The sequence below is a fragment of the Festucalex cinctus genome, chromosome 1 (genome assembly GCF_051991245.1).
Source record: "Festucalex cinctus isolate MCC-2025b chromosome 1, RoL_Fcin_1.0, whole genome shotgun sequence".
In the NCBI taxonomy this organism is placed as follows: domain Eukaryota; kingdom Metazoa; phylum Chordata; class Actinopteri; order Syngnathiformes; family Syngnathidae; genus Festucalex; species Festucalex cinctus.
Genome location: NC_135411.1, coordinates 17892054 through 17908782, shown reverse-complemented (window position 1 = coordinate 17908782; position 16729 = coordinate 17892054). Strand labels below are relative to the sequence as shown.

Sequence of the window (16729 nt, the reverse complement as noted above, 5' to 3'; positions counted from 1 at the left end):
TCACCTGGTTTCTGGGTTTTGTCATGTGACAATCGCAATGCGAGCCCGAAGGCACAGAAGCTGGTGGCTTTTCGGTTAATGTAATAATATGACCTGCGATTGGCTGGCATCCAGTCCAGGGTGTCCCCCGCCCACTGTCCAGATCCAGCTGAGTTAGGCGCCAGCACCCCCCGCGACCCTTGTGAGGAAGAAGTGGTCGAGAAAATGGATGGATGGACAATAATATGACAACATCAAACAATTGTCCTACTGGCCATGGAGGGGGAATATTGTGATTCTCGTATTCTTAGTGCTCCCAGGTTCACGGTCCGCCATTTGGCCATATAAAAACCCAAGATGTCAGTCAAGAAGAACTCAATAGTTGTCAACATTACCTCTATTTCATTATAAAGTAAAACTGTGAAAATCAGGATACGCCGCAGACATAACAGCAGAAGCCTCTGTATTTGACTTAAATACAAAATGAATCAACAAGACATTTTTGAGCTCCAAAACTGGATTTTTATTTGGATAGTTTGGGTAAGAGAGAGATAATCAGTTGAGCAGAACAAAATGCTTTTCCACACAGCTCAAGTCCAAAATGTTTTCCACTATTAAAGCTCAGCTTTAATAATCAGTGCCTTGCATGTTACACCCCCTCACCAACATTTTCTCTTTTTTTGGTACAAATTCAACAGTTGTGCTGACAAGACGACAATTTTTCAAATTGTTTTTTTTTCTATTCAAATTATATTGTTATACAAAATCTCTCAACTTCTACACATACACTGGCACCCAGGTTTTTTTCCCCTCCCTCTATCTTGTAATTAAATTTGGGTACCACCATTTCCATCCCCTGGTTTGTCTTCATGAAAAGATAAAAACATGCAAAAAAAAAAAAAAAGTTTTCGTTTTTGATGTCCAAATGAAACATTTACAGGTTTTGGAACTTTTTGCACTTGTTCATATACTACACCCAAAGAAAAGATAAAAAGAAAACAACAGAACAGTATGTACACACATCTTTTTACAGTGAAGTAAAAGTCCAAAATATCAGATGATGACTAAGGCAAATGAAGTTGATCAGTGAACATTGATCAGAACAGTTTTTTGTTGTCGTTTTTTTTTCTCAAATACTGTACTACATCACTCCAGAAAAAAAAAATAAAAAGAAAAGAAATCTGCTACAAAAGTGTGATTCATAACTCCCTTTAGCTGCGACCAGCTGCGAATCTGTCATATCTTAGTGGACAAGTCTCGCATACTATACAGTGCTGCTCTTCATTGTTCTTCCCATCCGGGTCGACAGATGATCCTTCATTAAATAAGCCTTCACAAACGAATGGAAAGAAAGAAAAGAAAAAAAAGAAGAAAAGGGGTGATCGAAGCATACCAGAGTGTCACATACTTTGCTTTGAAATCACTCCAAAAAAAGGAAAATAAAAAATAAAAAATCAGTACCATTAAAGCCTTGAACGTAAAACTAATCATTTCCATCCAAAAGAAATGTACAAAAAGGCACATTATATCCCAGTGCTTCTGTACTGTGAACTTCAAGTGTAACTGAGCGCATTCAATACTCACAACAGTCTTGAATGATGTGAGCGTCCACCGGCGCCGCCCACAAGCATTATGTACGCGGAGACTACAACAATAAGCCGAGTTGGTTGCTTCTTTTTTTTTTTTTTTTTGTTCTTTTTTTTTTGAAAAAAATTCTCTGCATCCTTTTCTCTCACAGTTCCATCGCATCATGTCCAAGTCCATCCACAAGGAACCTTTCCTTCATTTCGTCATAATCGTCGTCTTCTTCTCGTTATTCTCCTCTCGCGTCTTAGTCGTCGCTTCCGCCGTACATGTCCGCCAGTTTTCGGAAGCGAGGACCCCAGTCGTTAAGGTAATCGTAATCCTGGTCGCCCCCGCTGCTGGACGAGTTGAGCGAGCTCAGGGAGCCGGCGGTGGAGCCGCTGCCCTCGTAGTCGAACACTAGCAGGGAGTCGTAGGGGGGGGCGGTGGGGTCGTTGTCTGCTGCCTTCAGGCCCTGGCGGGGGGGAGGCAAAGCACGGTTAGATCAATCAAAATCAAAATTTCAGACTTGGATACTTTCACAGTTCCTATTCTGTGCTATTTATTGTTGTGATTCTGCATTATTGTGTGCTTGTTTATTTATTGTTGCCTTCAGTCCCTCTAGAGTGGCAACCAAAACCCAAAGAAGTTAACTCTTTGACTGCCAAAAACGTTTAATAACGATTAGTAAAAACAAAATGTATGCTGCCATAAATGTTAAATGACGTCAACTATAGTATATTGTTGTTGTTTTTTGTTTGTTTGTTTGTTTGTTTGTTGTTTTTTTTAAATCAAGGGAAAGTGCAACATATAAGTGCAGCGCTGCCTGGTCAATGAGTTGTGGAATCAAAAACACCAACTAACTGGCCAGCAGATGGCACCTTTGTATCTCTTTTCAATGGGCTGCCAGTGTATGGAATTACAGTGATACATGATGGAATCTGATGAAACCAAACGTTTTCAACGATGACGAGAATGATCAAATCCTTTGTCTCATTAAATCTAATTCGCAGAGCATCGCTAATCAAAAAATATTAGTGTCAAAGTCACTGTTGTGGAGAAAATGTATCTTTTTACAAAAAGCTTTGTTTTCTCCTTATCTTTTCAATTTTCGCTTAATGTTACTCAAATGACCAATTTTCAAGTAGTGATTACTAAAGAACGGAATAAGGTAGAAACATACTTTGTTTCTAATGAAAGAATAGAATGCCATCTTTCATTTGGTACCCACATTGTATGTCGTGAAAGCACACAATAATCTGTTTGCCTTGAAAGATGAGCTAAAATGCTCGAAATCGGCTGCCACTTTTCTTTCTTTCTTTTTTTTGATAACGTGTGGCAGTAAAACAGTTAAGAGCAGAAGAGCCAAGAATCAGTCATTGTGCTTGGCTGCTTGTCTTGGCTGTTTGCAGTTTGGTAATAAACCACTGTTAAGTTTGAAGATCTTTTACGATTGTCATAGAATCAAGAATCATCTCTTTTCTTTTTGCTTGTTGGGTTCTTGTCACACTCGAGTTGTCTTATGAGCTAATTTTGTGTTATGATGGTGATTCTGCATTATTGGGTGCTTGGGGTTGTCTGCTGGCTTCCGTCCCCGCACAGAGGTAATAAACCAACGTTAGAGGGGGAAACTTGTGTATCCCAGAAACAAGATTTTGCACTTCATCCTCTTCTTGTTAGCAGGGAGATCAGGTTCCAGTCATACTCAAGTATTCATATAAATTGAATCAGATGTATGGTTTTGGATTCTTGTCTGCTGCCTTCAGTCTCCGCAGATGTAATAAACCACAAAGTGAAGGACGATCAACCAACTATCATAGCGCCAAGAATCAGTGGGTCTTAAATTTGTTACGTTCTAGTCACACTTGACTCGAGTATGAATATATCGAGTTTATTGTATGTTATCATCCTGATTCATTGTGGTTGTCTGTAGGGGTGTGCTTTAAAAAAACAAACAAACAAAAAACGATTCATCTGTGAAAGCTGCTCGTTGCTGCGCCACACATTTTGGCTGCCAGAAAACCGGAAGAGCTGCTAACATTCTAAGAAAAAAACACACTTTTTTTTTGCCATCTAGCAAAATGTAAAATTTCATATTGCCTCTAAGGCAAAGTGTCACGCGATACGTATCACATCATCCCTGTATTGTGATACGCATTGTATCGTGAGGTTGTTGGCAATTGTCTGCTGCCGTCATTCCCTGCATAGAAGTAACAAACCAATCGGGTCAAGGTTGAGGCCCATTGATCCTAGAAAAAAAAAAAAACAATCAGTGGTTCTTCCTCTGCTTACTGGGACTGTGAGAGAAAATTCTAGTCAGGCTTGAGTTGTCATCAGACTTCATTTTGTTTTGGATGAATGCGTACGGGGGGTCGTCTGCTGCCGCCTTTGCACCGAGTAGCCGCTGATAGAGTGGCCAAGATGAAGTTTTGTTGAATCAAGAATCAGTGACGTTGTAGCTGTTATCTCAGATTTACATTTTTGGATTTAGATGATTACGTCTATTACATTACATTTTGGAGACCTGGAACGTCGTCTTTATCCCCCTGTGAGTGCAGAGCCCGGCCGCACCCTCTTGGTTTTCAGGAGATGTGAGAGCGCGTGGCAGCGATACCTTGTCATCTTTAATCTAGATAGCAATCTGGGGCTCATGAATAAATACTCATCGAGAGCACTGAGCACATCTGTGGCTTGGGCAGAAGGAAGAATGTGTTTGTCACGCACGTGTGCCTTTTATCTTGCGCTCGGCTTTGAAAGATGGCCCCCGACATTCCCAGAAATCTTCATCGCACTCTGAGAGCTCCTGACTATTGATTTTCAAGACTCGCCTCCCCCCAGGGTGCTCCAAGACTTGATGGATCGGTAATGTAGGCGTCGACGTTGCGCTTTGACCACTGACCACTTCGGATATGAGCCCTGTCGTTGCCAAAATATAACAAATGGATGAAAGAGCCGCGGGAAGCATTCTGAGTGCGTTTTCCAAAAATAGAGAGATTGATTTAAAGGGTCTAGACCAGGGGTGTCAAACTCACGTTAGCTTAGGGGCCGCATGGAGGAAAATATATTATCAAGTGGGCCGCATCGGAAAAATAACGGTATATAACTTAAAAACAATTGCTGTCATTTATACGCAGATTTTCGTGGACCAGACCTAAATTATGGAGCTCAATTGTAATCATATTGTTCTGAAAAATAACACAAATGCAAATAGAACACAGCAACACTTTGCCGGTATACATTCTGGACGTGTGAAATCGACCTGTTTTGCATATATATTGTTCCCAGAATGCACTGCATGGCGCAGTTAATGATGTTATAAGGACGTTTATCCTTGTCATATCTATTTGTGTTACCAGTAATTGAATTTGTGTCGTATTTAACACATTTATGTTGGTGTATGATTACAAAAAAAAATAATAATAATAATTAAACAAACTGTAGTTAAAGTTGTGTGTAAAATAATGACATCCCGGACGACGATTCCCTGGACAAGTTGCATTGGTCATCTGAGGACTGCTTGTGAAATTACAAAGTTATATGTTTTGATTGTGGCTGGCTGATTAATTAGTCGGACATTACAAATTTTTATTTGTATTTTTATTTATTTATTTATATATTTTTTTACTTTACAAAATTATCTCGCGGGCCGGATTAAACCCATTTGCGGGCCTGATCCGGCCCGCGGGCCGTATGTTTGACACCCCTGGTCTAGACAATAAGCAATTACTTCCCACTTGTTAGCCATTGTCAAGTGTTTGCTGCGGGCTTGATAATCTGGAGGGGAATATTATACATGGATCGTTCATTACAATTACAAGCGTAATTGCTCTGCTGGTTATAGCCCACCGCCCCGTCTGCAGCCAAAACGCCACGAGCAGCTTCATAAGGTTAGACAATCACGCGCTGCAATTTTATTCCGGCACAGTCATCCACTTGTTGGCTTGACTCACATCAGACTTTCTGCAGCCGCCACAGTGAAAGCCAAACAAACGGCAGTTAGGGGACTCGACACGACGACTCATCTACATCTCCTCCGCTAATAGGGAGGGGCTTCAAGTTTAGTCGTGCTCCAATAGTCATTGGAGTTATCCATCCATCCATTTTCATAACCGCTCAACTTCACAAGGGTCGCGGGGGTGCGGGAGCCTATCCCAGCTGGCTTTGGGAAGGAGGCGGGGCACACCCTGAACTGGTTGCCAGCCAATCCAGGGCACACACAGACAAACAACCACTCACACCTAGGGACAATATAGAGTGTTCAATTAACCTGCCATGCATGTCTTTGGAATGTGGGAGGAAACCGGAGTACCTGGAAAAAACCCACGCAGGCACGGGGAGAACATGCAAACTCTACCCAGGAAGCCCGGACTCGATCTCGTGTCCTCTGCACTGGGAGGCGGACGTGCTAACCAGTCAGCCACCAACAGCCAGCAACTCATTGGAGTTACTACGTTTTAAGGTAGAGATTCTGCGTTAGTTTTCTGCCATCAGTCCCTACATAGAGGTAATAAACCACCTTTAGAAGGTTTGAAGATGAAAAGTCATCTATCTACTGGACAATGGCAAATCAGTGGTTCTCCCTCTGGTCACGAGGTTCTAGTCACGGCTGAGTAGTCATATGTGGATTAATTCAGATTTAGGGTTAGCATTCTGGATCATGGGTGGTTGAGTGGTTAGCACGTCCGCCTCCCAGTTCTGAGGACTCGGGTTCGAGGACAGTCTCTGGCCTTCCTGGATGGAGTTGGCATGTTCTCCCCGTGCCTGAGTGGGTCTTCTCCGGGTACTCTCTGGGTCTCCTCCCACATTCCAAAGACATGCATGGCAGGTTAATTAATTGGGCGCTCCGAATTGTCCCGAGGTGTGCTTGTGAGTGTGGATGGTTGTTCGTCTCTGTGTGCCCTGTGATTGGCTGGCAACCAGTCCAGGGTGTACCCCGCCTACTGCCCAAAGCCAGCTGAGATAGGCTCCAGCACCCCCCGTGACCCTTGTGAGGAATCAGCGGCCAAGGAAATGGATGGATGGATGGATGGATTCTGGATTATTGGGTCCTATGGATTATCTGATGTTTTGTTCTCTCTGAAATAAAGGTCAAGAAAAAGACTAATCTATTGAGAGCCACTAATCAGTGGGCGTCTCGTCATGCCCATGTCATAGGTATTAGGGACCCGGTTGTGGTTGTCAACTGCCTTCAATGCCTTGCACTCTAAGAGTTTTTTTTGTGTGTTTTTAACTTTTAGTGACAGTGGAATCTGGGACAAAAAAAAAGGCAACATTCTCTGGGCACAGAGCTTTTCTGGGTCGCCACTCGCTTTGACTGCGAGGTCTTGTGAGGATCCAACAAAATGAAAAATGGTGGCGATTGCAAAGCATCGCTTTCCTCCGTTACGGGGCACAATGGCGACAGGTGAGGGGAGTGGGGGTGCGAGAGATGGATAGCCTGACAGCAGAGTGCTCATCTAAAAACATGGTTGCCATCTAAAAAGTAGGCGCGAACTGCGTTTATAATGCTGTGAACGTCACGTCTTTTGGAGCTGGTGAAAAATACATGACTGCGCTTTTCATTTGACATTCTCCCTTCAAGCTGGAGTCAATGACGGCCTCAGGCACTCTCAACATGTATTTTATTCCCCCTCTCTTCTGACACATCTACTTCTGTGGGGGGGAAAATAATCATTACATCTAAGTGTGTTAGCATCATGTTCTCTTCTTCCTTTATACATGTCTGAGTAGACGTGAGCAAGATTCCAAAACTTTCTTCTTTCTTCTGAGAGAACAATCGGAATCATTAATTGATTCTGTTTGAGGTTAATTTTCTCCCGAGTCGGCAACATGCAGAGTTCTATAAACCAAATTGTTTATTATCAGAAAGTTCCATAAAAAATTCAGACTTTCATTCATTTCATTATGCACCCTGGGATCTGATTTGCTGCTGCAGCAAAACAACCCATCTTTTCTATAACTTGGTACGGTTTCTTGCTCCTTTACACACATAAGCACTATTAGCATTAGTTTATCCACTGTTGGTTTTAACAAAGTGGGAAGAATACACAACACTTGAGACATGAATGCCGCATGTTATATGTCATTCATTATACTTTTAGATACGTATGTGAATGTTGATTTCAGTTTTGCTCAAAGTTGCAACGTTTCCTTAACATTCTCTAACCGTTTTCATGGTTTTTATTGTCACAAACAAATATTGAACAGGTTAAAAGAATCCTTTTGACAAGAAAAACCATTCCAACTTTCTAGAGATCCATTAAAACTGTTTGGAGAATGTTTGCGAACCTTGAACGAACCCTGACGAGAGTGTGCATTTGCTACGGCTCGTATCCCACTGAGGGGACGAACAATTGCGAATGTTGGCGAAGGTGACGAATGTGCGCTCCCCGCCAGGGTTCGTTCAAGGTTGGCTAAATATTAATTTTCTTGTTGCAAAGAAATTTTGAACTCTAGGTTTAGCAAACGTTTGCAAACTTGAACAAACCCTGACGTGAAATCAATATTCGCAAGCGTCGCAAATGTTCACCATTCAGTGGGATACAGGCTGAATAAATAACCAAGACATTACAAGGGAAAGATTTTGCAAACTGTTTAGTTGTTGTTTTTTTTCTTCTTTTTACCTCATTGATGAAGTCTCCAATGTCTCCGGGATGGGGGGCGGTAGACCTCATGGGGTACTGTGGCTCGGGGTGGAGGGGTCTCTCATCGAGACGTCGGATCCCTACGGGCTTGATGGCATCGGGTTCTAGCGTGTCCGGCTGCTGGAGCTGACTCAGGTCGTAATCCTACAGAAGGGAAGGAGGGAGGGGTGGCGTCAATGAGGTGTGTGATGAGACCACCGACCTGAGAGTGCTTGTTGTGCAGTCAGTGTAACGGAGCGTTCTGAAACGGTTACTGGAAAGCCGTGAAGTCATCAGACACGTCATACGAACGTAGCCACAGGAAGCGCAGACTAATCAATGGCCAGACGCGGCATGGTGGCTATGCATAAGCCAGGGCTAATCCTATTAACGTTACCAAGGCAACGCTAAGTCATGGCCGGGAGAGGGAGAGACGGGGCCGGATGGTATCAGCGCAACAGAAGATACGGCGTGCCTAATAAGCATGCGTGATGGATGGTCCCTAATCCGTCCATCTCTAATATCCCCTTTCAATACAGGTGTCTTTGCTCAGTTACTACACACGTACTTACAGCTTCTTGCCCACAGTGTGATGTATAAATGAAAAGTACACCTCCTCTCTTCCACACACATCAGTATCATCTGCTGTCGGACTCCATTACTCATGTGTGCGCTCATGCCAGCAAGCCCCGAGGCTGCTTTGGATCAGAACAGTGGTCATCACACAAGAATGTCATCTATCGTCTTTGGTTTGTTACAGACTGACTCCTGCCTGTGTATTTTTTTTAGGTCACACTCTAGAGGGGGTCATAGGAACTGAGACACTACCAAATTGTTGGCCATAGTAAGGCCTAATGAAAGAGTAAACCTCTTCAGGGACAAGACGTTCGCACACAGTCACCAGCGCTAATGACCCACATTCAACATGGCACAGTTTTTTAAAACACATTTCCATCATTTGTCATTCTTTATATAAAAAGGAATAATTTGGAGATTGTTGATGATGGAGTTCTGTTCCTGCGGCAGTGATGTAACCTGAATTTTTAGACGTCATAAGGCACGGTAAACGATTACTAGCCTATGCTAGTAGTAAAGACATAATTATAGTGAAAATATAATAAAAAACACCTCTAGAGAAATGCTTCTCAAATGGGGGATACACATAACCCCTAGGGTTAAGTGAAGGCACATTAAGGGGGTACTTGGCTGAAAAGGGGATTTATCTTTAAAAAGGGTTGAAGCACTGTTCTAGGCCAGAAATATAAAACAAGTGAAACACAGTTTGTACGATGTTTGTATGTATGTATGTAAATGTATTGTAAACCAAAATTGCTTCTGATTGGTTTATTTTATTTTATTTTTTCCAAAGTCGCCTTTTTTTTTTTTTTTAAGCTGACCACATAGATCTTTTTAAAAAATAGAGGTACATATCGGCAGCATCAGACAATCAGTACATTTTTTTTTGGCATGAAAAAGACAACAAAAAGCTTGCTGTTCAGAAACTTGACAAAAAACATTGTAAATGATATCAAATCCTTCCGTTTTGAGTCACGCATGAGCACAGTATGAGTCTCTGAGTTAGTATGCAGTCCGGCTGATCAGTTTGTTTACCACAACGCATGCTGGTGCTGCTATATAATCAGACGTTTTCTCTGAGCTCAACTTGATCATCTGTCTGCCTGTGATAGTGACTGCTTCAACTGTGCAGCAGCAGCTAAAATCATAGACTGTGAGAGCACCAAATGGACTGACACTTCAATTTCCTCCCTGGTGAGAGATAGGGAGAACAGAGGTGGGGTATTATACAGACCACAGCGCCGGGAAAGTCTGGTCCATTTTTTTTTTTTTTTTTGCCAATACTGACTGGACAGCACAGACGAGGCCAGTTTATCCTGCTGTCTTTTGCGCCATTTAGAATGGAAACTTGTTCAACTCTCAATAAAAGGCAGCTTGGACTTAATTTGCTTTTGAGCAGCGTTACTTTCCTTTTCGACACATCCTGTTCTACAAATTTTGTGCTTTTTATGTGTGGCCATAAACACACAGGCGGGAACACTCTCTCTCTGCCTGCAGATGTTTTGACAGTCTTGTAGTCATATTGTTACCTTAACACAGAGCTTCATTATTGGCGCACAGCAGATGCCTGTCTCCAAATGACATCAGCACACCAATTACAAGTCTCCGAGGCTAATTTGCCGCTGTGGCGGGTCAGAGCGGGGTCTTTCGCTTGTTTGTGCAATATGCGAACCGCTGCCGCACTTCAGCCGGCGAGAGAATAGCCTATGTGGAATAACGCTGCCTTTTTTTTCCCTCCATGAACTGATTCTGTTGTGCTAACAAGGGGTCATTAGGACAATTGAATTTGTGTCGCTACATGCCTGATCAGCGCGACGAGATGCAGAGATACGACTTTATTTATGCCTCGGGCGTTTGTCCAGGATGGGTGTGCGAGTGTTTGGGTTGTAAAGTGAAAAGCAGTTGCATTGGAGAACACATATCTAATATTTCCAGAACCTACTGGACTGTAGTGTGTTTAGATTATTGATTCTAATGTTCTGTATGCCCTTATGCAGAACCTTCACAGTTTAATTTTCAAACGCCCCATTTAGTGAAAGACGGCGGTGATGCAACAACACATACAACGCTGTAAAAATATCCTTGAACCCACCTTTAATATTTAGTGTTTTTTGTTTTGTTTTGTTTTTTTTCCAATGCAAATTTGATTAAACAAATTCAGTAGATCAACCCCCCCACCCCCACCTTATTTGTTCTCTTCTTTACTGCATAAACAATTGATGAATAGTACTGTAATTTAATCGACACCATCAAAATATTTGGAACAGCATTATAGTGAATGCATACATTATGATGTTTAAAAGACTTTGGCTTGGAGACATTTTCTAGGACCACAAAACAGACTTAGTCATCCTTTGGAGTGGGAATTTTCTATTGAAATAACTGATTGCTTGCCACAAACAAGTGGTTTAAGGGCTTTTCAAATAATCCACAGCATTATTAGAGGTTTTACTCTGTGTGTGTGTGTGTGTGACATCACTCCTACCTGATCCTCTTCTCCACCGCCTTCCTCATCATACTTGAGAATGTTGTCGCGCACGTCATCCTCGGGATCGATGAGGAGTTGCTTAGCCTGGCGTTCTTTATCGCGGCGCTTCATCCAAACCACAAAGAGCAGCACCAGAACTACAAGGCACACACACGTGGGGTCGTATTACCAAACGGAACCATGCTCATATTTTCATTCACGTGTAATCGGATCCTGTGTCTTAGCCTTTCAGGCCGGATGTAGACTATATATTTGTTTGATAATCCTGCGCTAATCTAATCATCATTGGGATCATGTTTAGCTGCTGTGCTAATCTGCGACGGCAGCGTTTAGGTGACACTCACTGAGGAGGATGATGATGCACAGCAGGATGGAGATGATGGCGCCCGTGCCCAGCCCGGCAGCCATGATGTGCTGCTGGTCAGTGCAGTCGCCGTTGATGTCGCACTGGCACACTTTGACCCTCAGGTGGGAAGTGTTGACCAAGGGCAGGTTTCCGGAGTCTGTGATGATGATCGGCAGGTGGTAAATGCCGCTCTCGAGGAAACCGATCTTCAGGCGCACCTGAGCGTAGTCACCTGCAGAGAAACATAAGAGAAACCAGGATGACTTACAAGTGGGCTTGTTTGCGTCATGCTCATTGTTGGACATTTGTCCACACACTTGATATAAATTGTAATACCATACTGTAATGATAATGCCGTGTTATTATTTAAAAAATATGTTAAAATAAGACGCCGACCCCTGCAGCTGAGTAAGTAAACACCCCTGGCCAATCTTTGCAGATATACACGTGCATATGTTCTGTACGATAAATTCCAAATTGCATTGGCATGTAAAATCCAAAACAAGGATTTTCGATTTGATGCTCATAAATCTACTGAATGACATTGGATAATGCTGCTTAAGCTTAAAACTCCTCGCTGCGATTATCCAAATGGTATTATCCAATAAAGATACATTGTATTTCAACACAGACTTTTCTATAGCCAGCACATTTCCAGTGTTTTTTTGCAGAATGTGCAGAACATTTCATTAATTAGGCCATGTTCCCTCCCCAGTTGTTAATTTTACTAATATTAGCAGCACTGCTTGCCTGGTGCAGTCAGCCTTTCAACGTCAAATATTCAATTTTGAGACAAGATGCTGACATGATTTTTTTTTCCCCCTTTAGAAGAGACGGTCAGCAAGAAAATGGGCAGTTGCAACGAAATCGAGAGTTGTCTGAAAACACGAACGTCCAAAACAAGAGGGTAAGCCAACTTTAGCATGTGTGGTTCTTTGGTGACCATTTGTGTGATAGTTAGGGCCCAATCCATTAAATCAGCCAATTATGACCCTTCAAACATCAACCAAATGGGCAATGCCACATAAATCAGACATAAATGTGTAAATATGACACACATTCATGTCCGTATAACGACATCATTAATGAAACTCATGTTCACTCAGGGGCGCATGGAGGAAAATATATTACCAAGTGGGCCGCATCGGTAAAATAACGGTATATATCTTAAAAACGATTGCCATCACTTATTCGCAGATTTTCGTGACCAGCCCTAAATTACGGAGCTCAACTGTAATCATATTGTTCCAAAAAATAACACAAATGCTAATGGAACATGGCAAAACTTTGCCGGTATTCGTTCCGGGTGTGTTAAATCCACCTGTTTTGCATATACATTGTTCCCAGAATGCATTGTGTGGCGCAGTTAATGTCGTTAAGAGGACGCTAATCCTTACTAGTAGATGAGTTTTTTTTTTCCGTATTTAACACGTTTGCCGGTCTATGATTTAAAATAATAATAATAATAATAATAATAATAATAATAATAATAATAATAATAATAAAAACGAAACTTAAGTTGTGTGTAAAATGACATCCAGGACGATTCCCCGTACAAGTTGCATTGCTCATCTGAGGACAGCTTGTGAAATTACAAACTTATATGTTTTGATTGTGGCCGGCTGATTAATTAGTTACATTACAATTTCTTTTTTTTCTTTTTTTTTTTAACTTTGCAAAATCATCTTGCGGGCCGGATTGAACCCCTTTTGCAGACCTGATCCATAGGCAGGCCATATGTTTGACACCCCTGCATTATGGGCACTGAAAAGATTTTTCTTTTTTTAACAATATATCTACAGTTAACCCTCACAATTTGCAGGGAATAGGCACCGGCCACCCTTGAATAGTGAACATCTGTGTATAATTGATGCCTATTGAAATGCATGGTTTTACTTAATCGGCCAATTAACCTGTAATCAGTATATCTTTCTGCCAAAAATAATGATCGGGCCCTACGAATATTTACTTTAATTGTGACTTTACTACTTCATTAGCTTAGGTTTGTGAATACTATGTACAAATGTGTTATGTTGCCTCTGTTAGAATGAAACTCATTTAGCTGCTTTCTAACATGTAAGAAAAAAAAGTGTGCATCGTCATTCCTACCATTGATTCTGGTGATAGTCCAGTTCCTCTTAACGTCGACTGGCATGTTAGCCAACTCGAACGCGAAGGGCCCAGCATTGGGAATCAAGTCGCCGTCGATGGCCGTGATGTTGATGGCGTTGGGCTCGGGTTTCTCACATATTTCCACTTCCTGGGGGAACACCCTCGGGGCGTTGTCGTTGATGTCCATCAAGGTGATCTGAAGAGTGCCTGTGCCAGTTGCTAAAGGGTTGCCTGCATTGCCGTGAAACACACATGCATACATACTCCTGAAGATCATGACAGCTGATGGTGGAATCATCATGCGGTGGGCAGAGAAGAAGAGTTGATTATTGTGTCTCCATACAGAGACGTACGTACTCCAGCGGGATTGGACCCATCAAACTGCATACTGATTTAAGAAACTAATCTCAAGTAAGGCGGCGGACAGAAAGAGTGCGGCATTTGAGCATTTGGATACTGTGAGGGTGTGCGTGCGTGCGTGGGGGTGCGTGCGTGTGTGTGTGAGAGAGAGAGGAGAACGCCTTCCTGACCAAGGACATAGGATGGGAATACTAAAGCAGCAAAACAGAGGCCACTGTCGCTCCTCTCAGGCTCCTCTCTATGTATTCACTGGGCTAAGAGGCTTCTTTACCATTCAGGCCACGCTCAAAGGAGCTAGTCATCCAGTCCTGACCCATTAATACTGAGAAACCTCTTTACTGGCAAAGTTTTAAGCCTGTTGGCCTACGCTATGCTCTGCAGAACAGGGTAAACCCGAACAGAGGTAAATCCTCTTCAGGGAAAAGGCGAATTTATCCATTCAGCCGGTCGCTTCTCAGATTGTTAACACATTAGCCTTAAGGTGAATGGTGGTCAGCGGTTGACCTTCAGGCATGGTGGATGTCACACAAGTCGCTCAGTTTGACATTGATCCTTCTAAAAGGCATCTTCTGATAATAGTATTTTGAAGCATCCTGACACAAGCAGCTAAAATCATGAAAGCAGTACATTTAAAGGAGCTTAACAATACAAACGTGCATGGTTACGTACCGTTGTCAGTGGCCAGGAATGTGGCATTGTACATGCTGTTCTTCACAAAAGGTGATTCTCTGTCCAAAACGGCAATTGTTGTAATTCTACCGTTGTTGGGATCAATCCTCAGCCAGTTGGCTGGATCGGACAGTTTTGTGTAGCTGATGAAAGACAAAACACATTCATAATCAGCTCATTGAACTTCCATCAAAGTTTAAAAAGGGCTAAGTCAAGTGAAACCTTCCATTTTGTGAAAAAGTACTAACGTTTGAGCAACTAAGCACCTACAGAAACTGTACAAAGATGCTCAAATGACAGGGCTCGACACTGCAACCAATTCACACGCAAATGCGACCAACTGTACAGCCCGTGCTGATAAAAAGTTAATCCAATCGCACGGCGCATTTAATAAGTGATGCAACGGCTCATCTTTGAGCCATGATCCGTTTGCATCAAGCGCCACGCTTTGGGTCGTAAGTTCGTAGTCTACAGAATGCGCTGCGGAGGCCAACTTCAAAATAAAAGCGTTCCAAGTAATACACTGACGTCGATTCAATTGCCTTGTCACTTGTATTTTGAAACTGACCCACGCAGTGTGCGGAATGAGTCGTGGCTCAGGGCGGCCAGCTTGACTAGTCCTCACGCGACTGTCGACTTCCAACATCAACGCAACGCCACCTTGAAATTATATTTAATTGCCAATTAAGGACGCTAAGAAAGTTAATTAGTCTGTCATTGTATGATACGACACAAGTCTCCAGCATTAGCAATTAGCCACTAACGGTTACGGGAGCGTAAACAACTGACAGCGTTCGGCGAGCCGCGAGATGCGTTCAAATGCAGTCAGACATTTCAAACTCGGACAGAAAAAAAATCGGTAACGTCCCGGAAAAAAAAAAAACATACCATATGTGTTACTCCGTTTAAATCTCTTACCGGATACTTTGCTGCATGTAGCGATCAGGGTCCTGCGCTGTGAACGTGGTCAGCATGGACTCCGGTGGCTTTCCCTCTTCCAGTTTAATGGATTTTGGGTTGGGATCAAAGTAAGGGCTCTCATTGACGTCGAGAACTCGTATGGAGACGGTGGCGGTGGACTGACGGGGAGAGTGGATGCCTCTGGCTAGCGGCACCTCGTTCTTTGCCTCCACTGTCAACACGTACGACCTGCCCATTTCATAGTCAATAGGCTGCGAAAACACAAGGGACAGAAATGGTGAGGCATACGTCATCATGTGAGTGAAATATGTTGAGCGGGAAGCTGGAACTCACATTTAAATGGTTGAAAATGGTGTGAGAGTAACTAGTAGAGTAGTAGAGTAGAGTAAATTAATTAAAGTGTTTCCCTTCCTCCTGCCTAAAACCCTTCCCGTGAAAGCCCACAATAGACTTGAATATTCTGTGCCTTGGTGAATTAATGGAAAGCAGCAAGCCCGCCAGCTTCTTATTAATTACCTTCTTCTGTTAGAAATACAAATGAGAAGACACGACTCAAATTAATCTGGCTGATAAACAACTATTATCTGTTAGACTTGTTCCTAAATGCCACTGAATGCTTGTATTGTTGATTGCTGCATTCATGCCTTGATAGCTGCAGTACATAATAAGACATTCCTGGATCCATCTGAATTCTCAACTGGTGGGCCAGGGTCAGCAGCACATAACTATCTTAAATCTGATTTATTATTTTTAACTATTTTTGTACAAGGGTCTTATAGCTGTGAACATTTGATTTATTCCACCCACGTTAATGGAAAAAAAAAATAAACTAAAATCTCAGCCACCTTGAAAAGTTGGAAATATAGAGGCTCTGTATGGCGTTTGAATGGGTGACCTTACCTTGACAACCGTCACCAGGCCCTCGTTATTGGTGGGATCAGTGGGCACGGAGAACCTGCCGTTGGGGTCCCCAGCAGTGATTTTGTAGACGGCGTTCCAGGCCTGAGTGTTGGGTTGGTCCTTGTCAGTCACCGTCAGGTTGGCCACAATCACGTTGACGCGGTTTTCGTGCACCTCGCCGAAAAACTGCAT

General features: G+C 42.7%; 1 protein-coding gene across 1 annotated transcript in view; it reads right to left on the bottom strand.

Moving 5' to 3' along the window:
- Positions 1-478: 478 nt before the first annotated feature.
- Positions 479-16729, bottom strand: part of cdh2 (cadherin 2, type 1, N-cadherin (neuronal)) — a 67603-nt gene continuing 51352 nt past the window's right edge. Inside the window, exons 9-16 of the mRNA XM_077520178.1 lie at positions 16538-16723; positions 15635-15888; positions 14717-14859; positions 13685-13918; positions 11574-11807; positions 11227-11366; positions 8166-8330; positions 479-2017 (exon numbers count right to left, since the gene is read on the bottom strand). Coding sequence (XP_077376304.1) covers positions 1811-2017; positions 8166-8330; positions 11227-11366; positions 11574-11807; positions 13685-13918; positions 14717-14859; positions 15635-15888; positions 16538-16723 — 1563 coding nt within the window. The 3' untranslated portion in view covers positions 479-1810. The remainder of the gene's footprint in view (positions 2018-8165; positions 8331-11226; positions 11367-11573; positions 11808-13684; positions 13919-14716; positions 14860-15634; positions 15889-16537; positions 16724-16729) is intronic.